This window comes from Canis lupus, chromosome 20, assembly GCF_048164855.1.
Source record: "Canis lupus baileyi chromosome 20, mCanLup2.hap1, whole genome shotgun sequence".
NCBI lineage: Eukaryota > Metazoa > Chordata > Mammalia > Carnivora > Canidae > Canis > Canis lupus.
The window spans coordinates 50399716-50424328 of record NC_132857.1 but is presented as its reverse complement, the minus strand read 5'-3'; the positions used below and the strand labels follow the sequence as shown (position 1 = coordinate 50424328).

The 24613-nt window shown below is 37.5% G+C and overlaps 1 protein-coding gene across 3 annotated transcripts in view; it reads right to left on the bottom strand.

The window, feature by feature from the left end:
• The window catches only part of ARHGAP15 (Rho GTPase activating protein 15), a 608584-nt gene that overhangs the window by 514781 nt on the left and 69190 nt on the right, over nucleotides 1–24613 (bottom strand). For all 3 annotated transcript variants that reach the window (XM_072789067.1, XM_072789068.1, XM_072789069.1), the window contains one exon: nucleotides 10030–10098. In XM_072789067.1, coding sequence (XP_072645168.1) covers nucleotides 10030–10098 — 69 coding nt within the window. The remainder of the gene's footprint in view (nucleotides 1–10029; nucleotides 10099–24613) is intronic.

The window sequence follows — 24613 nt, the reverse complement described above, 5'->3', positions numbered from 1 at the left end:
AAGTCAATTTGATGAATACATTTTTAATAAATAGTGATGAAGATACTAATAATGATTCATAGCAGTTTTTCACATATCTATCCAGAAAATTTCTTCTACTTCAGCATGTTCTACAGTATAAACGAGTTTACAAAGGTCACTTGGATAATTTTTAGAATCATGATGTTCAATGGTGTATTTTTATACTTGGATGCATCTGTTTATTTGTTTTTCTCACCTTTTTTCTATATATACTGTCCTTTTTTTCTCAGCACCAGAAAATTTTGTTTGTCTACCCCCTGAAACCCATGTAATAAGTTCAGTGTTGAACTCTGGGCATCACTGGTTTCTACAAATGTTTGGAAGAAAAGTGTTTTCAGTAGCAATTAGCATCACAGAGATGTTCCCTTTCTTTAGTAATGTATATTGAGAAATTTTATTGTGTAACCATAGACAAAATTTATTGTTTTATTAAAGCTTTCTTCTGACGATAATAAAATAGTTACCAAAAGTCTGAGTTTATCTACCAAAAAGCTACAAAACTTTTCAACCCCTCATAAAAATCAATGCATGCATTCTCAACTAAGAATATTGTTTTTTTTCTCCAAAAAAACTCACTAAAAGACCACTGGGTGAATGTTTAGTGCCTGGAATGTATTATTGATGGACATTTCTTTAAAAAGGGAAAAGAAATTCAAAAGGAAAAAAAACTAATATTCTTTCAGAGAGAAACCAACACAAGCAGCTTGAGATGCATACTTTAAAATTCTCTCTCCTTGCATATGTAAGAGATGATTTTCCAGACACTCCTGGATCTTTTCAGGATACTGAGGTTGAGGCCAGGGGCTGAATTTCTCATGCTAAGGTTCTATTAGTGTGACATTATTGTCATTAACCAGGCCAAACCAGTTCTCATGGTCTTGGGTCAATGCAGTAGAATTTCCATGCATAAACCCAGAGAGGCCCCAGAAAAAGGAAAGAGGAAGAGGTGAATAGCAAGTTAATTTTCTTCTCCTATATCATCTTCCAAAGTCCAAGCTGCCTTTTAGGTCATTAGAGACAGCTAATAATCCTCCTACTATATATTCTTACCACACTTACTACTACCATACATGTTTATGTATCTACACTTAGTGACATGTAGTTACATACACATGATCATGCACATGATCATGCACATGATCCCATTTCTGGGATTAGGTGTACATTTTTCCTTCAATTACCTCTTCCATACATCATGTACACCCATTCATTCTTTCAACATATTTTCAGTTAGTAACATCCTCTTCCCCTTAAATACCAGCTGCTCTGCTCACAATGGGACTGCAAAGATTAATAGGACACGCTTAATCTTATCGAAGCTATATGCTTGTGAGCTCACATTCAAAATACTCGTGTTCCTTTCTTTTGAGGACTGGCTACCATACTCCCTTCTACTCGTCTCAGCGACTCAGGCCAGCTGCTGTCCTGGAATAGAAAATTCTAACCAGTTTTCCTACACTGAAAGTATTGCACTATTTTAAGTCCTCTGCCGGCAAGCAAGAGTTCCATGAGGTAGATTTAATTACTTTATTATTTCTTTTCATGATACTTCAAAATAACTCACCATGTTTCAAGCACTAGAAATCAGTTATCCTGGAAGGTTCATGGGAGCTGAAAGAAGTATTAGAACAAGTAGAAGATTGCTGTGTATTTTGTTTATGGATTTATATATACGGTTCCAGATTAATTATTCTAACTATTTATTCCTACTTTATGTTGATCCCATGGTTTGAAGAGACAATAATCTTTAAATTAGAGTTGAATATATTGGTCATTTAAGGCTCAGATGGTCTTATCTCTAGTAATTTACAAAATTATGTATAGCTTTATGTCTAAATTTAGGATACTATAGGCCAAGTTCTGAGCCAACTGGAAGTTTTTTAAAGTACAGACACTCCCTGGACTTGTATATTTAAAAAAACTGTCAACCAATTCTTAGATGCTGAATCTGGTTTCTTGAGCTATTTGTCCAATGTCCCTTAGAAGCCCTATTTAATGTTAAGTGGCAGGGAAGATCAGCAATTTGTCCAGATTGGATGCCAGCCAGTCTGCTAGCATTGAAGAAGTACTCAGCAGACACAACTGTGCTGAGATATAGATGAGAAGAATGAATGGCACTGGGATACCCAGATAGCACCTGTTTATCAACCTAAGTTGGAGGCTATAGACAAGGCAGGAGTGCAGAAGACAACCTTTGATTAATGGTAACAATCGTGGAAGAAAGACCAGCCTGTAACCGTAAGTACAGACACCACAATTTATTATGTGAAGGCTTCATGTTGTTCTCAGATAAAAGAAGTCCGATCGAAAAGAACAAGCTCTCATCTACACCAGGCCACCACAAGAATTCTGCTCAAATGCATCTTTATGAATAGAAATGAACTGAACCTAAGACTTCCCCCAAATTTTGATGAGAAGGGATTGACCTTTTTTTTTTTTTTTTTGAGAAGGGATTGACTTTTAACACCAGAATCACACAGCCTTTATGCTTTACAGTATTTTCTCTGTCGATGTATTGAGATTATTGCTCTTTGACTCTTTGTTCTTTGTGTTTATTGGCAACCCTCTGACTCCTAATTCAGCTTCTGAGGTCCTCTGATATATATAACATGGGTGACGTAAGTAGTCAGTATCAGTACATCTCCCATTATACATTTATACGTCAGAGCTCTTGTTTCTATATCAGCTTCTTACAAATTTGGCTACTAGGAGATAGTTCCCAGGGATCCCGATCATTGAGAAATGAAACCTTTCTAGCTTCACAAAGCTGAGGCAGGCCCCATTCCTGAACTGAAGTGTGCCTTTTAAAGTAGTGCTGCCCTGTGAAACTTTCTGTATGACTGACTGACCTCCCTCTGAGAAAGCTCTGCATCATCTCTTTATAACCACAACCCTGTGCCACTAGAATTCTCAAACAGATTTAGTTTTTACTTACTTTCCAATCTAATAGTAAAGTACCTGCCACGTTCTTTCTGAACTTTTTATAGATCTCAGTGCTTTGTGGACAATCTTGTTTGTTTGGATGACTTCTACTAACAAGTACACATCTGGTTGTATCATTTTACCCCCAAATGCTGTTTCTCTTTTTTTTTTTTTTCTTAATCTTTTCTTCACTTTCCACTATCTGCAGAAATAGGTATTTCTTCTTTCTATTGGTTTTATTTTTTTACTTAATTTTTCATTTTTTTTTATTGTATTTATGTAAAGTGTACGAGATGGGCGCCTGGCTGGCTCAGTCGGTTAAGCGCCTGCCTTTGGCTCAGGTCATGATCTTGGGGTCCTGGGATCAAGTTTCGCATCAAGCTCCCAGCTCAGGGGAGTCTGCTTCTCCCTCTGCCCCTCCCCTCACTCATTCTCTCTCTCACTCCCTCTGTCTTTTGCAAAAATAAATTTAAAAAATCTTACAAAAAATAAAGTGTATGACAGGATGTTTTAATATACACAGTGAAATGATAATTCCTATAGTCAAGTTAATCGACATATCCATCTCCTCACGTAGTTACCTTTTCAGGTATTTCTTATGGTGAGAGCACCTGTGAACTACTCTTTTAGCAAATTTCCAGTATACACTTCAATATTATTAACCATAATCACCATGCTATATATATCCATCCTACCTATCTCTACTGGCTTTCCTTCTGGTGACATTGTTTTCAGGGTGCACCACTCCCTTCTGTGGGACTCACTGCCTGCATTTTTCTTCTCAGTCTCCAGTTATTTCTATATTGACTCTAGCTTTATTGCAATATCAGATAGGCTGACCGTGTTTATGGACTTGCTGTGGACACAAACCATTAGCCACGGAAACAAAAGCAGAGGGGGGGAAATCACCTTAAAAATCCAGCTTATCTGTATATCACATAAAGCTCTAATTTTTTTTTTTAAAGTTAAATGCTTAATTTTAGAACTACTTTACATATAGCTCAAGAATGAAATATGGTGTTTTGGCCTAACATAAATACATAATTTACTGTGTATATACTTATAAAGAGTGGTAAACCAAAATTCAAGTTGGATCCAGTGATTACATGAAGAGGAGAGCAGAAGAAAAGCGAAGAAAAATGATTCCCTGTCATACACGAGCGGTGTCTGGAAAGAGCAACCAAGCCTTCTCAGAGAGGCTGGTCTTGATTTCAGGTCTCAGAGTTAGGCATGGTTTGCCCATTGCAACTTATTTACACCTATTAGTGTATATGCTGTGCAACGCTTTTGTGCACATCCTGTCCCTCTTACTTTCTCGGAGGAAGAGAGAACACGTAGGGCTTGGGGGTTCTGCTGAATGTCTTGAACCGTTTTTCAAATGCTGGGTTTGGCAAAGCACATATTATGCTTTGCCAAATGCTTTTCCCCATCATTTTAAACCCCTGTGTATTTCAAGGGAAATTTTACCCACATGTCTCTGATTTATTTACCCCTAACTCATCAAAATGTCATCTTGCAAAAGCTGCTATTGGATGTTTAAGAACTCCCGTGGCTTTTTTCCTGAGCCTTTCATCTTGTAACCAGTGTGTTTCATTTGGCCTCCACCAAACAAGGCCGGGTTCTGTTTGGCAAACTGGCTGATGATGAGGGTACATCTTTGTGTCTCAAGAGTTTTCTTCAGTATTCTGGGGTTTTTTCCTGTATCCCTCCTCTCCTTCCTCATCCTCCATTTCTTTCTCCTTCCCTAAATTATATTTCTTTGTGTCCTTGATTTAAATACGTTGCTCTTTCTTTGCCTGTCATTGGAATTCAGAAAGGAATGGCCTTCCCGGTTCCTGTCTGGGCAATTTATTAGCGTAATTCAATTGTTTTGTTATAACCTAATTTTGGTCTGGGCAGTAAGGAAGAAAGCATTGCTCAATGTTAATAGCCTTTGTTGGTGGTGGTGTGTGTGTTCTTTTTCTCTACTCTAGAGTTAAATGAAATTCAAATGTGGATGGGAGATGTTATTGTAACCTATTTCTGTCTTTTAATGGCTTCTAATCTCCTTACCATCACCTCAAGGCCCTTCATCATCTGAGTACTGCCTCCCTCTCTCTGCACCCCCAACCCACTTCCCTTGTTCACTACATTCGAGCCAGTATGACAGTCGTGTAGTTTTTTAAGATGGACTAACTTTGTTCTGATCTCTAGACCTTTGCACTTGCCGTTCACTTGCTGTTCCTCGTGTTCACAGTCTCCTCTTCAAGTTCTTTCTTGACAAACCCTATGTATCCTGCAATCTCAATTTAAATGCTCCTTTCAAAGAATGCTTTTATGACTACTTAATCCAGGGTAGGCTAGCCCCTGTTTCATAGAAATTTATTTTTCTGCTGCCATAGCACGTTTTGTGATTTGCATTTAAAGAATGATGCCTTCCTTTACTTGATTAAGCTTCTCTTCATTCCTAGATTGAAAGTTCCTGGAGAAAAGGACATGACTATTTAGCATATCACTGCATACTCTAAATTTAGCATAGCACCTAGCACAGGGATGGCCCCAACAAATACAGGACGTTAATAAAGGAAGGGCACAGGAAACAACAACAACCCAGGAGACGGTTTCTATTGAAGTCATTCAATTATATAACTTGTTATTAACACACTACCAACTTGAAGATCCAGGGGAATGTTATTTTATCTTACTAAAGTAAAATTTTAAAAGCCTGAAGAGCTTTTGGGAAATTTTTTTCTTTTTTTCTTTTTTTTTTTTGCGATTTAAGGAAAGCATAGCCTGATCAATAGAATTATTCCCCCAAAGTGGCTGTCCTTTGTTTTAAAATAAGAAAACACTGTATGCTTACAATGTCTTTCATCCTCAAAACCCTCACAAGTATTAATTAATCCACAAAATGATATCTGGCTCCAAAAGGTAGAATCTGAGACTTAAGGTTTATCTGCAAAAGCCTGCTTTGCCCCCAAGCCATGGCAACTTCCTGAGCTCCGTCCTACAAATCCTCCCAGCTCAGGAGGCAGCAGATGATTCTCTAAAACCTGCCACAGGCTTTTGACTCCTGCAGGGTTATCCATAGACTGTCTCATACTCTTTTGAAAAAAAATAAAGATGATAAAAATTTAGCATGTTATAAACATGGTTATTTTTGTCAAGCATTTCTTTGAGGGAAAAAAGGAAAGTGCCCTGAAAATAATTAGGTATCATGAACAGATACAACATGAAATACACAAGATCGGGAAACAAACACATATTAGTATATTTGACATTTTGTGGTGAAAATCGTTGCTGCATTATAGCATTTGCTAAGCAACCATACAGATTCCCAGAAAATAATTTAGGTCTCTTGCACTGATAGCAAATGGATTTGTATACCATGTGGCATGAATGACGTCACCTGTCAGTGAACTGGGTGGTTTCCGCCATGAGATTTTAGACTCCAGCAAGAAATGTATTTTTGCCAGTATTCAGAACAAATGCATTATGCTTCTGTTTAACCATGTTGATCATTATCTACTTCATTAAAGGGGCCATTGAGAAGTGAAGCCTGGCTACTGGAGAGTGATAGCATCTATTGGCATACCCACCATGGCAGATTCCACTTTTAAAAAGTGAATCATTTTTCTCCAAGGGGATAGATCTAATGATGCACTTTTGCCAGTTATGCTTAAAGCCAAGGTTTCTCATGGTTTCTAGAAAATGTTCAGGGGAGTTCTGAAATCAAGGAAATGGGATTTATACAGCAAAAAATGTTGGACATAAATAAGCTCAAAAATCCATATGGTAAAAATAATGACTTAAAGAATTTTATTATTTTCTAAAATGCTTCAATGTATATTATTGCATGTTTAATAGGTCATCCTGGTTGGTACTGCTAAGGGAGACTATTGCGAGAACCTCTGGTTGAAGCAATAGTGGAAGGGAGGAGAGTAGTAGAGATGAAAGTGAGGAACATAACCATATTTGTGAGGAAAAGTATGTGTGTCTAGGTAAATATAATATAAGGTTAGATTAGTCAAACATAAAGAAAACTTTATAGGTTTTAGAAAATAATTCAAGTCTTGGTATGAATGGTAATGGATAGTTAAAAGTTAATCAGGGGTGCTTGGGTGGCTCAGTCGGTTAAGCAACCAACTCTTGATTTCAGCTCAGGTCATGATCTCAGGTTCGTGAGATTGAGCCCCATGTTGGGCTCTGTGTTGGGTGTGGAGCCTGCTTGGGATTCTCTCTCTCCCCCTGGCCATCCATGCCTCCTCCTCGGCAGGTTTTAGAGAATCTCTCTCACAAAGAACTTCTATAAATAGCAGGCATATATTTATTAACATCTAAATCAACAATATACTTTTAATACACCATTAATATCTTATTATTAAATCAGTTGACAGGGATCCCTGGGTGGCGCAGCGGTTTGGCGCCTGCCTTTGGCCCAGGGCGCGATCCTGGAGACCCGGGATCGAATCCCACATCAGGCTCCTGGTGCATGGAGCCTGCTTCTCCCTCTGCCTGTGTCTCTGCCTCTCTCTCTCTCTCTGTAACTATCATAAATAAATAAAAAAATTAAAAATAAATAAATAAATAAATAAATCAGTTGACAAACATGTCTTTTCTGAACAAGCCCTCGTGCCAAAAGCAATGTAAGACGAAGTATGAAATAATAAAGAAAATATAAGTCCTAACCCCTAACTTCAAAGCATTACAGCGTAGCCATGGAACAAGCCTATTACCCATGAACTGAGGGTGAACAACACAAAAGAGTGCTGTGAGGATAACAGTTGTCACAGAAAACCCAAGTTCCCTCAGGGTAAAAGATGTGTCTTAATGATGTTACCATCCCTGGTTTGAGGGTGTATATTTGGGAGTAGATAAGATAAATCAGAGACCATGAGAGAAATCTATAAATTTGATGTCATAGAGAATTAGAGGCTGTTGAATGCTTTCACAAGGAAAATGAAGTAATAAAAGTACTGTTTCCTGAAGATTGGTATGGAACTGCTACACAATATCACTGGGAGGGGCACAATGGAGTCCAGGGGAGGGGTGCGGGTGCCATCACAAGCATTTGAAGGCCTGGGCAAAATGGAATTCTATTTAATGGAACATGGGTGGCTATTTAATTCACTGAAGCTCCATAAGAAAGCGATTTACTCATGGCAGTCATATGAGGAAAGTGTTTCAAAGAGAGTTATCAGGGCAGCCCAGGTGGCTCAGTGGTTTAGTGCCTGCCTTTGGCCCAGGGCCTGATCCTGGAGACCTGGGATCGAGTCCTATGTCAGGCTCCCTGCATGGAGCCTGCTTCTCCCTATGCCTGTGTCTCTGCCTCTCTCTCTCTCATTCTCTCTCTCTTTCTCTCTCTGTCTCTCATGAATGAATAAATAAAATCTTTTAAAAAATTATTTTAAAAAAAGAGAGAGTTATCAACTGGGTTAATTTCTCAGGTCTGGGCACCCTGGTGGCCCCGGTGGCTCAGTGGTTGAACATCTGCCTTTAGCTCAGATCATGACCCTGGGGTCCTAAGATCAAGTCCCACATAGGGCTCCCTGCAAAGGGCTTGCTTCTTCTTCTGCCTATGTCTCTGCCTTTCTCTGTGTCTCATGTCTCTGCCTTTCTCTGTATCTCTCTCATGAATAAGTGAATAAAATCTTAAAAAAAAAAAACTGCTCAGATCTAATGAGAAAACTGAGACTTTATCTATGGGTTTAGCAATATGGAAGCAATTGATGACCTTGATAGGAGATTAGCAGTTGAGATAAAAGCCTAAATGGAGTTGGTTCAAGAGATAAAGGAGGGGAGAAATTGACAACAAAAAAGGTAGTCAATCCTTGTAAGGAATTTTTATTCTAAAACAAAGAAAGTAGTGGAGCAATGGCTAGAGTAGAGATGAGGGATCTAGAACATGAACAATGAAAGAGAGAACTGAACTAGAAAAAGAAATATTTTTGGTGTTGAGGATGAGAAAGCCCAAAGATAATAGGGATGGAATAGCAGGGAAAAGCTAGAAATCAAGTCATCTCAGTGCAGTGTCCTATAAGCCCATGAAACTGGAAGCATGTTGGCCAATGTGAAATTTAGCAGGAAGGATAAGCATAAAGAAAAATGGTGTTATGTTTATCAAAAAGGAATCATTAACAGAAAGAAGTGTCAGAACATATCAGGAAAGTTGGGCTCATGTGTTTTTAAGATATCTCTAATATTTCATTCATGTTATTTACAATGTTTCAGGCACTTTTCTAGTCATTAGGATAAAACAATAAACAAAAATGGAAACAAAAAATTCATGCTTTAGTGGGCTTAGAATCTACTGGTAAGGGATTAATTTTTTCCTTTAAAAAATTATTCATTTATTTTAGAGAGAGAGAGAGAGAGAGAGAGCATGAGTGGGAATGGCAGAGGAAGAGAGAGAGAGAAACTCAAGCAGACTCCACACTGAGTGCAGAGCCCAACACAGGGCTTGATCTCATGACCCTGAGATCACAATCTGAGCTAAAGCCAAGAGTTAGATGCTCAACCAACTGAGCCGCCCAGGCACCCTAGGATTAAATTTTTCTTTAAAAAAAATTGTCATAAGTACAATAGGTCCCAAAAAATCTCTGCTTCCTGTAATTCACAGTTTTGTGTAGTCCCTTCTTCTTGAGTATAGACTGGACTTAATGACTTGATTCTGACCAAGAGAACATGGAAAAGTTGACAGGATATCACTACTATGATTAGGTTACAAAAGATTTCACCTTCTGTCTCGCTAGCAGAATTGCTAGCATGGCTCTACTGGTGAGGCCCATGTGACAGGGAACTGAGAGCAGCCTCTGGACCACATTCCTGGAGGAACTGAACCCTGCCAACAATCATGTGCATGAACAGGAAGGCAGATCCTTCCCCAATCAAACCTTCAGATGTGACTCCAATTCCTACTTAAAGTTTGATTGAAATCTTTTGAAGAACTGTGAACCAGAGGACTCTGGCACAGCTAAGCCATGCCTGGATCCCTGACCCACACAAACATGAGATAGTAATGCATGCTATTTTAAGTTGTTGAGTTTAGGAATAATTTATTCTGTAGTAGTAGATAAATAATACAGAATTACAGGGAAATAGACTTACCAACTGTTCCAATGGAGTAATGACATCTTTCAAGATATGCTGTGAATGATTCCTTCTGTGTCGGGATATCTGCAAAAATATTGACATTTGATATTTTTTATACTTTTTTCTCCAAAAAAAGAAGCTATATATATATTTAAAGATTTTACTTATTTATTCATGAGAGACACACAGAGAGAGGCAGAGACATAGGCAGAGGAAGGAGAAGCAGGCTCCATATAAGAAGCCCAATGTAGGACTCGATCCTGGGACTCTGGGATCATGCCCTGAGCCGAAGGCAGACACTCAACCACTGAGCCACCCAGGTGTCCCTATAAATGGTTTTAAAAAGCGTATTTTCATAAAAGTACACAGGTAAATAACCATATTAAGATTCATTTAAGGAGTCAAAGTAGATCTAAAATAGAAAGTAAATGTTTAGACATTGACCAATTTGTACTCAAAGATTTCTGGCTGCAACAATATCTCCTATTCCATATAACTTTGACGCTCCTCCTATCAAGGGGTGGGGTCTATGTTCTTTCATTTTGAACCTGGTTAGAGCTTTATGTCTTCTTCAGTCAAAAAATAGAGCAGAAGGGACACTACATGACTTAAAATTTTAGAGCATAAAAATGTCATGCACTTCCTCCTTATTCTCTGAGAACCCTCAAATTTGGAAAATACTCATCCTGTTGGGTGAAGATGAAGTCCAAATCATCTCACACAGAAAGATCACAGGGAGAGACCTCATAGGGTTTCTGGCTGAGAGACTAGCTGAGGTTCTAGCAGACAATATCAACTGCCAATCATAGGAGTATAGGCATTTTCTGATGGTTCCCTCTGCCAACCATTGAGTCAGCCCCATGCTTCAAGTCCCAGTAGAAGCCTCAAACACTGTGTAGTAAAGACAAGGTGTTCCTGCTGTATCTTATCTGAATTTTTTACCAGATTCTGTAGACATAAAAAAAATCATTGTTTTATACCTCTATATTTCATATCTGCTTCTACAGATGTATTTAAATACACGATAATCAATGGATTAGTGTTTTTGGAACAAAATTGTTAAAATGTCTGTTCTTGTTTCTGCCAAAGATGCATCACAGACTGATTCTGTAATAAAACAAAAAAGAGAAAAAGAAGGAATTTATAATGAAATATTGTATTGTTTGATAATTTAAACAGAAGCTCCAATTAATAATACTATTTTACTAGACAGGATTTTTCCAGTATTTTAAATGAAGGGGGTTGGGTAAGGCAAAAGAGACAGGAAGTAGGAAAAGGAGGAATGAGAGAGAGAAAAAGAGAGACCGGGATGAGTTGAGGTAGTAAGGAAATAAAGCAGTCCTGAGAACTGTCTAGAAAAGAACTTTGGATGCCATTGACTCTAGTTATTGGCACATGTAACTGACTGAAGAAATTCAATCAATGTCTTTTAGGATTTTGAGAGAATTGCATTAGCAAAGAGACCAGAGGCCTGGCCTCAAAAACCTGTGACTCTATACAACCCTTGCACCCCATATTTGCTCCACAAAACCGAATTGTAAGGCAATACAACTCCAAGGGAGCCATTCTCTTCAAAGCTCACATTCAATGTGGCCAGGGGGTGGGGGTGGGGGATAACCAGGAAGGAAGAGCCTCCAGAAAGCAGAGCCAGAAACCTTGGAGAACAATGGGCATGGGGAGTTATGCCAGAAAGGAGAACCAGGAGAGTGAGGAACTGACTCTGCTGTTGGGGCAGGAGTCTCACAGGCCTGCCCAGCAGACTTTAATAATCATTTGGGTCAAGTGACTGTTGGCCATTTACCATTTATTTCCTTTACAAATGAGAGGAGTTTGTGTGTTTGTTTCCAGTTACCAAGCTCTTGTCCACCATCGTCTATTGGATGTGATGGGGAAAACAGAACAGAGAATTCATTTCTTCAGGTTCTAAACCTTGAACCCCCTAGAAAGAAATTGGCTTGGTAAAGAGTTATTTATTGCTATTCGGCTCTTGGAGTTTGATGTAGTAACTGCATGGGACTTGGGGTCATCTTCTCTGGGGAGACGCATAGATGCATTTCTAAGTGTTGGAAGATAGGTGCAAACCAATGTATGGTGAGGGAGGGGACGACTGTAGCAGACCCCATTCCCTGCTCATCAAAATTCTGTCCTTTCTCCTGGGCCTATCTCTAGACTGCATTTCTCAACCTGCCTTGCAGTGAGGAGGGGCCACGTGACTCGTTCAGAACAACCGGATCTGAGCAGAACCCATGAGCAGCTCTCCCCATTCAAAGCTAGTAACCAGGGCGTGTTTCCCCTCACCCCCTGCTGCCTCCTACCTCATGCACTGGCTTCCAGGGAACACTGAAGGAGGCCCTGCAAGAGGCTGACGATGCAAGATGGAAGAAGACTGAATCACCATGTGGAGAAAAGCCAAATATTGGCCAGGAAAGCTCATTTTGTGTTATTTAGTAAACCTTTTATTTTGGACTAATTTTATACTTAGAGAAAAGTAGAAAGTAAGGAGAGTTCCTGTAGAAAATTTCCTTTTTAACTGCTTCAGTGTGAGAAATAAACTTCTATTTCTTGGAGCCATTGTGTATTGTAGAGAATTTTACAGGTCCTAGCATTATCCTAAATAAAACAACCATAGTTGATCTTAATTCACATTGAAATGAATATATATATATATTCACATATATGTTGGGTATTAAAACCTTTTAAGGAACCAGGCATTTATTTTGTACTGCTATGCATTTGGAACTGACTTCTGTTAACTATTAGTCATTAAACTAAGGTTTATTATCTTCACTGAAAATTTAATATAAATGTCTTACATAAAATTTACAAGAGTGGAAGAGTTCTGGGATTTTTTTTTTTTTCTTGTTTCATTTCCGTGAAACTTGTTGGATTTCCAGTCTTGGGCTAAAAATCATTCTCCTAGCATATGTTACCTCAAGCTTTAAATGTTAGAGAAAGTAGTATCAAGTAATGTCTCCACAGCATTGATGAATAAGCACCTGGACTTCCCTTTGTGTCAGTTTAACCATTTCTTCTATGGTCAACCCATGCTTTCCTTTATCCTACCACTTCTAGATTGTGGTGGGTGTATTGGCCTACCAGCCTCTAAATATTCTCTTCTAGTCACTAGGAAGTTGTCCTATAAGGCAATGTTTTTAAAATGTGTTGTGTATATATTGCCAAGGGCACAAGAGATTATTTTAGCTGATGAATGTCTTAATTATCATACACACAGTCTTAAGGTTCAGCAGAAAATTTTACACACAAAGCCCTTTATTAGTGGTATGAATACATTTTCCATTAAAATAGAGTAAAGGGGTGCCCAGGTGGCTCATTTGATTAAGCCTCTACCTTTGGCTGAGGTCATGATCCCAGGGTCTTAGGATCCAGCCCTGCATCAGGCTTCCTGCTCAGCAAGGAATCTACTTCTCTCTCTCCCCCCATTGCTCATACTCTCTCTCTTTCACTCTCAAATGAACAAATAAAATCTTAAAAAAAAAGAGTAAAATAAAATAAAGTGTAAATAATACAATTAAGTAAGTACTATGTAATGTGCAATATGGAGAAAAAGTCCACAAACAAATGACTGAAATTTTGGGGAAAAAATTATTTAAATATTTAATTTTTTTTTTACTTTTTTATTCATATTTTTTATTGAAGTTTTATTTGCCAATATGTAGTATAGCACCTAATGCTCATCCTGTCAAGGATAGTGTCCTAGTATCCTGTGATCCTAGTATAGCACCTAGTCCTCCTCAGTGCCCATCACTCAGTCACCTCATCCCCCCACCTGCCTCCCCTTCCACTACCCCTTGTTCGTTTCCCAGAGTTAGGAGTCTCTCATGTTTTGTCCCCTTTTCTGATTTTTCCCACTCAGTTCCTCTATAATTCCTTTAACTATTTTTTATATTCCCCAAATGAATGAGACCATATAATGTTTGTCCTTCTCCAACTGACTTTCTTCACTCAGCATAATACCCTCCAGTTCCATCCATGTTGAAGCAAATGGTGGGCATTTGTCATTTCTAATGGCTGAGTAATATTCCATTGTATACATAGACCACATCTTCTTTATCCATTCATCTGTCAGACACCAAGGCTCCTTCCACAGTTTGGCTATTGTGGACATTGCTGCTAGAAACACTGGGGTGCAGGAGTTCTGCCATTTCCCTGCATCTGTATCTTTGGGGTAAATCCCCAGCAGTGCAATTGCTGGGTCTTAGGGCAGATCTATTTTTAACTCTTTGAGGAACCTCCACACAGTTTTCCAGAGTGGCTGCACCAGTTCACATTCCCACCAATGGTGCAAGAGGGTTCCCCTTTCTCCACATCCTCTCCAACATTTGTGGTTTCCTGTCTTGTTAATGTTCCCCATTCTCACTGGTGTGAGGTGGTATCTCATTGTGGTTTTGATTTGTATTTCCCTGATGGCAAGTGATGCAGAGCATTTTCTCATGTGCTTATTGGCCATGTCTATGTCTTCTTTGGTGAAATGTCTGTTCATGTCTTTTGCCCATTTCATGATTGGATTGTTTGTTTCTTGGGTGTTGACTTTGATAAGTTCTTTATAGATCTTGGATACTAGCCCTTTATCTGATAGGTCATTTGAAAATAGCTTCTCCCATTCTATAGGTTGTCTTTTAGTTTTGTGGACTGTTTCTTTTGCTGTGCAGAAGGTTTTTATCCTGATTAAGTCCCAATAGTTCATTTTTGCTTCTATTTCCTTTGCCTTCATAGATATATCTTGCAAGAAATTGCTATGGCCAAGTTCAGAAATGGTGTTGCCTGTGTTCTCCTCTAGGATTTTGATGGATTCTTGTTTCACATTTAGATCTTTTATCCATTTTGAGTTTATCTTTGTGTAAGGTGTAAGAAAATGGTCTAGTTTCAATCTTCTGCACGTGGCTGTCCAATTTTCCAGCCCCATTTATTGAAGAGACTGTCCTTTTTCCAGTGGATAGTCTTTCTTGCTTTGTTGAATATTAGTTGACCATAGAGTTGAGGGCCCATTTCTGGGTTCTCTATTCTGTTCCATTGATCTATGTGTCTGTTTTTGTGCCAGTACCACACTGTCTTGATGACCACGGCTTTGTAGTACAACCTGAAATCTGGCATTGTGATGCCCCAGCTATGGTTTTCTTTTTCAATATTCCCCTGGCTATTCGGGGTCTCTTCCAATTCCACACAAATCTTAAGATTATTTGTTCCAACTCTCTGAATAAAGTCCATGGTATTTTGATAGGGATTCCATTAAATGTGTGAATTGCCCTGGGTAGCATTGACATTTTCACAATATTAATTCTTCCAATCCATGAGCATGGAATATTTTTCCATCTCTTTGTGTCTTCCTCAATTTCTTTCAGAAGTGTTCTGTAGTTTTTATGGTATAGATCTTTACCTAAGATTTACCTCTTTGGTTAGGTTTATTTCTAGGTATCTTATGCTTTTGGGTGCAATTGTAAATGGGATTGACTCCTTAATTTCTCTTTCTTCAGTCTCATTGTTAGTGTATAGAAATGCCACTGATTTCTGGGCATTAATTTTGTATCCTGCCACACTGCTGAATTGCTTTATGAGTTCTAGAAATCTTGGGGTGGAGTCTTTTGGGTTTTCTATGTACAGTATCATGTCATCTGCAAAGAGGGAGAGTTTGACTTCTTCTTTGCCAATTTGAAGGCCTTTTATTTATTTTTGTTGTCTGATTGCTGAGGCTAGGACTTCTACTACTATGTTGAATAGCAGTGGTAAGAGTGGACATCCCTGTCGTGTTCCTGATCTTAGGAGAAAGGCTCCCAGTGTTTCCCCATTGAGAATAATATTTGCTGTGGGCTTTTTATAGATTGCTTTTAAGATGCTGCGGAATGTTCTCTCTATCCCTACACTCTGAAGAGTTTTGATCAGGAACGGGTGCTGTATTTTGTCAAATGATTTATCTGATCTATTGAGAGGATCATATGGTTCTTGTTTTTTATCTTATTGATATGCTCTATCACATTGATTGTTTTATGAGTGTTGAACTAGCCTTGCATCCCAGGGATAAATCCCACTTGGTCATGGTGAATAATCTTTTTAATGTACTGTTGGATCCTATTGGCTAGCATCTTGTTGAGAACTTTTGCATCTATGTACATCAGGGATATTAGTCTATAATTCTTTTAGTGGGGTCTTTGTCTAGTTTTGGAATCAAGGTGATGCTGGCCTCATAAAACGTGTTTGGAAGTATTTCATCCCTTTCTATCCTTCAGAACAGCTTTAGTAGAATAGATATTATTTCTTCTTTAAAAGTTTGATAGAGGGCAGCCCAGTGGCTCAGTGGTTTAGTGCCACCTTTGGCCCAGGGCATGGTCCTGGAGACCCAAGATCGAGTCCCACATCAGGCTTCCTGCATGGAGACTGCTTCTCTCTCTGTCTGTGTCTCTGCATCTCTCTCTCTCTCTCTCTCTCTCTCTCTCGTCTCTCATGAATAAATAAATAAAATCTTTTTTAAAAAGTTTGATAGAATTTCCCTGAGAAGCCATCTAGCCCTGGACTTTTGTGTCTTGGGAGGTTTTTGATGACTGCTTCAATTTCCTCCCTGGTTATTGGCCTGTTTGGGTTTTCTATTTCTTCCTATTTCAGTGTTGGTAATTTGTGGTTTTCCAGAAATGCATCCATTTCTTCTAGATTGCCTAATTTGTTGGCATATAGCTGCTCATAATACATTTTAAAAATCGTTTGTATTTCCTTGGTATTGGTTGTGATCTCTCCTCTTTTACTCATGATTTTATTAATTTGAGTCTTTTTCTTTTTAGTAAGGTTGGCTAATGGTTTATCTATCCTATTAATTCTTTCAAAGAACCAACTCCTGGTTTTGTTGATCTGTTCCACAGTTCTTATGGTCTTTATTTCATTGAGTTCTGTTTGAATCTTTATTATCTCTCTTTTTCTGCTTGTTAGGTTTTACTTGCTGTCCTTTCTCCAGTTCCTTTAGGTGCAAGGTTAGCTTGTGTATTTGAGTTTTTTTCCAATTTTTTGAGGGAGGCTTGTATTGCAATGTATTTTCCTCTTAGGACTGCGCTTGCGTATATCTCAAACATTTTGAATGGTTGTATCTTTGTTTTCATTAGTTTCCATGAATCTTTTTAATTCTTCTCTAATTTCCTGATTGACCCATTCATCTTTCAGCAGGATGCTCTTTAAACTTCACATGTTTGAGTTTCTTCCAAATTTCTTCTTGTGATTGAGTTCTAGTTTCAAAGCATTGTGGTCTAAAAATATGCAGCGGACAATCCCAATCTTTTGGTATTGGTTGAGACCTGATTTGTGACCCAGTATGTGGTCTATTCTGGATAAAGTTCCATGTGCATTTGAGAAAGATGTGTTTTCAGTTGCGTTCGGATGCAAAGTTCTGTAAATATCTGTGAAATCCATCTGGTCCAGTGTATCATTTAAGGCCCTTGCTTCTTTGGTGATGTTCTGCTAAGAATATCTGTCATTTGCAGAAAGTTTTGTGTTGAAGTCTCCTACTATTAGTGTATTATTATCTAAGTATCTCTTTACCTTGGTTATTAATTGATTGATATACTTGGCAGCTCCCACATTAGAGGCATAAATATTCATGATTGTTAGGTCCTCTTGTTGGATAGATTCTTTAAGTATAATATAGTGTTCCTCTTCATCTCTTACTAGAGTCTTTGGGATAAACTTTAATGTATCTGGTATCTGGTATGAGGATGGCTACCCCTGCTTTCTTTTGAGGACCACTTGAATGGTAAATGGTTCTTCACCCTTTCATTTTCAGGCCGGAGGTGTTCTTAGGTCTAAAATGAGTCTCTTGTGGACAGCAAATAGAAGGGTCTTTCTTTTTTATCCAGTTCAAATACACTGCATCTTTTGACGGGATCATTTAGTCCATTCAAGTTCAGAGTAACTATTGAAAGATATGAATTTAGTGTCATAGTATTACCTATACTGTACTTGTTTTTGTGGATTGTTTCTTTGGTCCCCTCCCCCTTTTTTGTATTTTTTTTATAGGAGTTCGATTTGTCAACATATAGCATAACACCCAGTGCTTATCCCGTCAAGTGCTCCCTCAGTGCCCGTCACCCAGTCACCCCAACCACCCGCCCACCTCCCCTTCCACTACCCCTTGTTCATTTTCCAGAGTTAGGAGTCTCTCTTTTTTTTTTTTTTAATTTTTATTTATTTATGATAGTCACAGAGAGAGAGAGAGAGGCAGAGACACAGGCAGAGGGAGAAGCAGGCTTCATGCACTGGGAGCCCGATGTGGGATTCGATCCCGGGTCTCCAGGATCGGGCCCTGGGCCAAAGGCAGGTGCTAAACCACTGCGCCACCCAGGGATCCCAGAGTTAGGAGTCTCTTATGTTCTGTCTCCCTTGGATTCCCTTTTTCTTTTACAGGGTCTCACTTAATACTTCTTGCAGAGTGAGTTTGGTGGTCATATATTCCTTCAGTTTCTGCCTATCCTGGAAGCTCTTTATCTCTTCTTCTATTCTGAATGAGAGCCTTGCTGAATAGAGTATTCTTGGCTGCATGTTCTTCTCATTTAGGACCCTGAATATATCCTGCCAGCCCTTTCTGGTCTGCCAGGTCTCTCTGGACAGGTCTTCTGTTAACCTAATACTTTTCCCCATATAAGTTAGGGGTCTCTTATCTCTCACTGTTTTAAGGATTTTCTCTTTATCTTTGCAATTTGCAAGTTTCACTATTAAATGTCGAGGTGTTGAACAGTTTTTATTGATTTGGAGGGGGGGGGCTCTCTATCTCCTGGATTGGAATGCCTGTTTCCTTCCCCAAATTAGGGAAGTTCTCTGCTATGATTTATTAAATATATTTTCTGGGCCTCTCTCCCTCTTGGCATCTTCTGGAACCCCAATTATATGTAGATTCTTCCTTCTGAGGCTATCATTTATTTCCTTTAGCCTTTCTTCATGATCTCTTAATTGTTTTTCTCTTTTTCCTCAGCTTCCTTCCTTACCATCAATTTGTCTTCTAGGTCACTCACTCTCTCTTCCATCTTAATTGTTTTTCTCTTTTTTCCTCAGCTTCCTTCCTTACAATCAATTTGTCTTCTAGGTCAGTCACTCTCTCTTCCTCCTCTTTAACCCTAGCCGTTAGGACATCCAGTTTGGATTGCATCTCATTTAATTTATTTTTAATTTTGGCCTAATTAGATCTAAATTCTGCATAATAAAGTCTCTAGAGTCCTTTATGCTTTTTTTCCAGAGCCACCAGCAGCTTTATAATTGTACCTCTGAACTGGCTTTCTGACTTTGAATTGTAATCCCTATTCTGTCACTCTGTGGGAGAGAGTACTGTTTCTGATTCTTTCTTTTGTGATGAATTCTGTCTTCTAGTCATTTTGCTCAGTGCAGAGTGGCTGTATGAATGGGCTAAGTCAAGAATATCAACCACGACCTATGTAAATTTCACCCTATATGATTCTGACGAGGTCATAGACCAGAAAATGAAAACGAAGATCAGAGCGAAATAAAACAAAAGGACCATTAAAGTGCAAAACAAATTTTAAAACAAAGTAGTAAATAATAAAAGGCCAAAAATCCCAAAGAAGTGAAAAAGAAAAAAAGAAGAAAAAAAAAATAAAGAGGAAAAAGAGAAAAAAGAAAAAAAAGTGAGGGAGACTGAGTGATGGTGATGGTGATGAGGTTGTAGTGGAGGGAGAATGTAGTGTACTTGAGGGGTCCTAGTGGGTGATCCTCTTGGTTCTGAGTGTATTAAGCTCTGTATGTTAGAAGATGCTCAATCCCAAATTTATATAAACCAGAAATACTTCTATAAAGCCCCAACATTGGGGCAGCCTGGGTGGCTCAGCGGTTTAGCGCCACCATCAGTCCTGGGCGTGATCCTGAAGACCCCGATTTGAGTCCCGCGTCGGGCTCCCTGATTGGGACCTGCTTCTCCCTCTGCCTGTGTCTCTGTCTCTCTCTCTCTCTCTTTCTCTCTCTCTCTGTGTGTCTCTATGAATAAATACATAAATAAATAAAATCTTAAAAAAAAAGAAAGCCCCAACATTGACCACGAAAACATAAATAAGATAAAAGGGGGGCAGAATGGGGAGGAAGAGAGAATATAATCTCACAGGATGAACCACCACGGTATACCACTTGGTTCTGGGTGTATGCTGGTCATGTTTTAGAAGATATTAACTTCTGCCATTGTAGAACAAAATGAGGCAGAGAAGAACAAATTTAAATGAGAAGAAACCAGAACAGAAATGAGCAATTACCGAGCACATATTTATTTCACCTTTGAAAGGAACTATGGGGTCTATGGTATAGATAAGAATTCAAATTGAGAAATGACACGGCGTTACTGTCTGTTAACGTGTATCCAATGCTTATTATTTGCCAAGTACTTTTCTAAGTATTTTGCGTATATTAACATACTTAATTCTCATTCCCTTTTCATAAATGTAGAAACACAGATACAGACAGTTAAATCTTGAAGATCCAGAGCTAGTAAAAGGCATGGGTGATGTTTAGCCAGGATCTAAGCCTTCAACTATTGCATTTTATTGCCTCACCAGCAATATAATGTATATGCACAAAGGCAGTTGTTACATTCTTGGCTAACTCCAAAGTTGAGATTCTCTGCATGTATAAGAGGATATTTCGAAGGAAGGAATTTAAGTCAAACTTATAAATTTGTCCACGTTTACACAGGAAGCTAAAAATCAGGTTACCAATCTGTTGTGAATTATCCTAATTTTCCTTTAGGGAAAGCAATATTGCTGATCATTCCTAAATCAATAAGCTAGCCAATCTATCATGTTCAACCAAGTTACGGAGATGCAGGAAAAAAGAGAACTTTCATCACCTGTCTTTCTCCTTAATGCTCTTCTCAGTTAAGCATTAGGCACAGAAATGTGTTATCATTCCAAATCAGATTACTCTGACTGAGACTTATGATTTAGGAAATTCTGAATCCAAGTTTGCTTAGTTATGTTACATGGATATCAAGAAAAGTTAAGATATTTCAGGAGAGCTGTCTCTATGTGATTTTTTAATTACAATAATAATCATAAAGAACATTTGAGGTCAATCAAAACTTCATGAGGTAAGTTGGAAGGGAACGGAGGCTCTCCTAAGCCATACATAATATAAAATATGAAAAAAATCTAATAGCATTTTTTCATGTTTATCTATTAATAACTTACTAGTAGTTTCTGAAAATTTTGCAAATTATTACAGGACACTTTCTTGAGAAACATTTCTGCTAAACATATTAGATGTCCTTATAAATCATTCATTTAGGCACTAAACATTACATGTTTAGTACAGTTATACCCTGGTAGTTTCTGATGCTCTAGATGTTCAAAATATACATGTTCATTGATGTTATCAAATAGCTCTAATACTAGTACTACAAGAAGAGCATTTCATTTTGGATAGTCCTAATTTTTTCTCAATGTATCTAATATTAAAAATCTATGTTTTACTCTGCTTCTGGATGACTTTCAGAATGTGAGCAATGGTGGGCTTCATTGTTCAATTTTTTTTTTCATTGTTCAGTCTTATGTCCTTTTCACTTTTGCAGCAATTCCTAATTCATCACTGAATTTGGAAAACTTGAATGGCAATAATAATATTAGCAATAGCTTGATAACATATTATTTTAACACATTATCTTCTCTGTGAGTTGCAGAAGCATTTCTTCTGAGGAAGGCTTAAAATATGCTTTTTAAGTGTGTTTGCTTACTTTTTTTTTGTTTCCAAATGTTCTGAAGTAGTGTACAGATCCTTCCTCTAAACATAAGTGGACACGTATGTATATCTACCACATATTTATTTGAGTATCCACAGCCTGATTTTTTGCTAGTTTGTACAGTCTTAAATTATGAAATGTTGGTTTCAATATTATTTTACAATTCCCATTTGAGAATTTCATGAATTGCTACATTTCAATTTATTTCCAGTATTTTGCAAAAAGAGACCTTAATCACTTAAAGTTTATCTGGCCTATTTACTAAGAATGTCCTTTCACAGTTTCTCTTGTGGGGATATCGTTATGTCCCAATTGTTTTCCTGTTACAGTATCTGCATCTTAAGCAACTGAGCTTTAACAATAAATACGTGAGTTGCTGGCAATCCTTCCTTTGAAGAGAAGAAAAAGTCAGCCCTCGTTTTTTTGCAATGATGTCATTTTCCTATTGATTTATTATGTTCAGTAAATGGGAATGATTTGTAGCCACCATTGTGGGGTGAGGGGGGAGGGACTTGAAATACAAATGACTTCTGCTTGGATTTTTTGGAACCCAGTATCAGATGAATAATATATCACTGAACTACTTTTAGATCAGATCTATGTGTTTCTCCTTCTTTGTTTCCACCTACTGTCTTCCCCACTCCTTCTCTGCCCCTTCTCAGGTGCATTAGCTTTATAATTGTGCAAAGCAAAGTGGAAACATGAAGCACTGAGAATGTGCAATGCATATTTTACTTTAAATTCCTTTTTGTTCTTATTATACATCAAATTAAGTTTTCCAGATTTATTTTCCTCCAAAAAGAAAAAAAAAATTAAAAAGTCATTTTTTTTTAAGTGTTTTCATTTTTTTCTTCCATTTCTTCTTCATTTTAATCTATTTAAAGAACATGAAACTGATGGGTGGGACTAGTACTTGGTATGAAGCAAAAATAACAGAATTTGGGCATATTATTTTCCTGGTATAGGAAGGTCTACTATGAAAGTTATACATAAACATGAAACATTCCACATAGCTCTGATTTTAAATAGATTACCATTTTTGATGAAAGTTTATATCTTGTGGCTTAGAGTTGAAATAAAAATCACTTGAATAAAAGCATTAGTTAGCTCCAGCATTTTCACAGACATGTACATTTTCTGAGGCATACCTCCCATTAACAACCTCCCTGGGTACTTGGATAAAAAGCAGAAATAAATCTGTGGTTAAGTTTAGTTTTTATCTTCACAGTTTTTCAAAAGCTTTTTTTTTTTTTTTCCGGTGTATCCCAATTCTTATGTCCAAATCTTTATTTGTTTAGCCAAATTCTTTTTCTTAAAGCTATTACAATCAGAAATTAAGAAAAGTTAGTGAAACTTTTTTTTTTTTAATGTGGAAGCATGGCCAATATTCCTTGTACTCGCAACAATTTGATTGTTTAGATATAATAAGCATCAATTTAAATGATGGCTGCATTTTTTAAATCATGTGTATGTGGTAGGTAACTGCTTTTGATGGGAAAAAAAGAAAGTTAATATATGAGGACATTATTTTAACATGCATTCAATCTTCTAATTTTCCCCATCTGTGGACACATGTCAATTCACATATGTAAAATCATAATTACTCACTAAATATATGTATTTTTCGTATAGTCTTAATAGAAGGTAATGACATTAACCATAAAGAAACCAAATTCTTCCATTTTGCTCCTTATTAATGTACCACAGGTATATTGATTCACATTTAAGATCACCTCCTCCCTTTGTCTATGATATCACTCAGTTATCATAGTGGGCATCCATGAACAAATGCCCCCTTTCTTGTTTGTTTGGCTCTCCCTTAAGCCTTTTTTTTTTTTTTTTTGGCTGTATTTTGTCAGAAATCTGACACTCTCTCTTATCTCTTTTATCCTCTGCAGAAAATGAAGGAGAAATATTCAAAAACATTCTGGAGGACATATTAAAGTTTTTTGGCATTTTTTTTTTCTCTTTTTTTAGTTTGCTGAATAGTCCTTGACCAGCATCTGGGTCATCTGTAGTGCTCATCAGCCTTTCAATCCTGGGCTAAGTCTAGTTGAGTTAAATTCAGCTTCAACCACATTTTCTTATCTCCCAGATAGCCAAAGGGAAGCAATTGCTGGAATGATTTAACTTCTTAATATTTCTCCCTTTCTTTATTTAGTCCCAAACACATTTGTTCCTCCAAGAAGAAAATCAAACTGCCTCACACCTTCTTGTTTAAATAAAAATTAGTTTTATACTGTGCACATGGCCTCATTTATTGCTAAATACCATTTAGTTCTCTCATTTCTTTAGTTCTCTCATTTCTTTTTCCATGCTTTCAGTAGAATATTTCTCCAAAAATTTTCTCAGATTGAGAAGTGTCATTCATGTGGACCTTAGACATACTGTTATTTTAGCCTTTTTGAACATGCTCTTGAGACAAAAACTACCAGAACCAAGAAAAATAACCATACTTGAATAATTTTCTACATTTATTCATGCAAAGTACATTTATATATTGTCTTAGCTTTTAGTTTACTTTTTTATCTGTAGCTTCATTCATATTTAGACATGAATTTCCAAATTGATATAATGAGAAACTGTGTGCTAAAATAGACACACAAACATTTTATTCTACTCATAATACTGTTATTGGTATTTGATCTAAAGCATTATATACTTTGTTTGAGCCATAGCTAAAGTTACTACTACCAGCAGATAATACAGCTTGTTTACTACCTCCTTCACCCTCCATAACAGAGATATTACTCTGTTGATTTAAAAAAAAAAAAAAAAAAAAAAAGGAATAGAACACTTGGGCCAAACTGACATTTCCTCCACAACTGCAAGTCATATGTTATCTCTTAAATAAAAAGATTCAAGACAGTAGAAAAC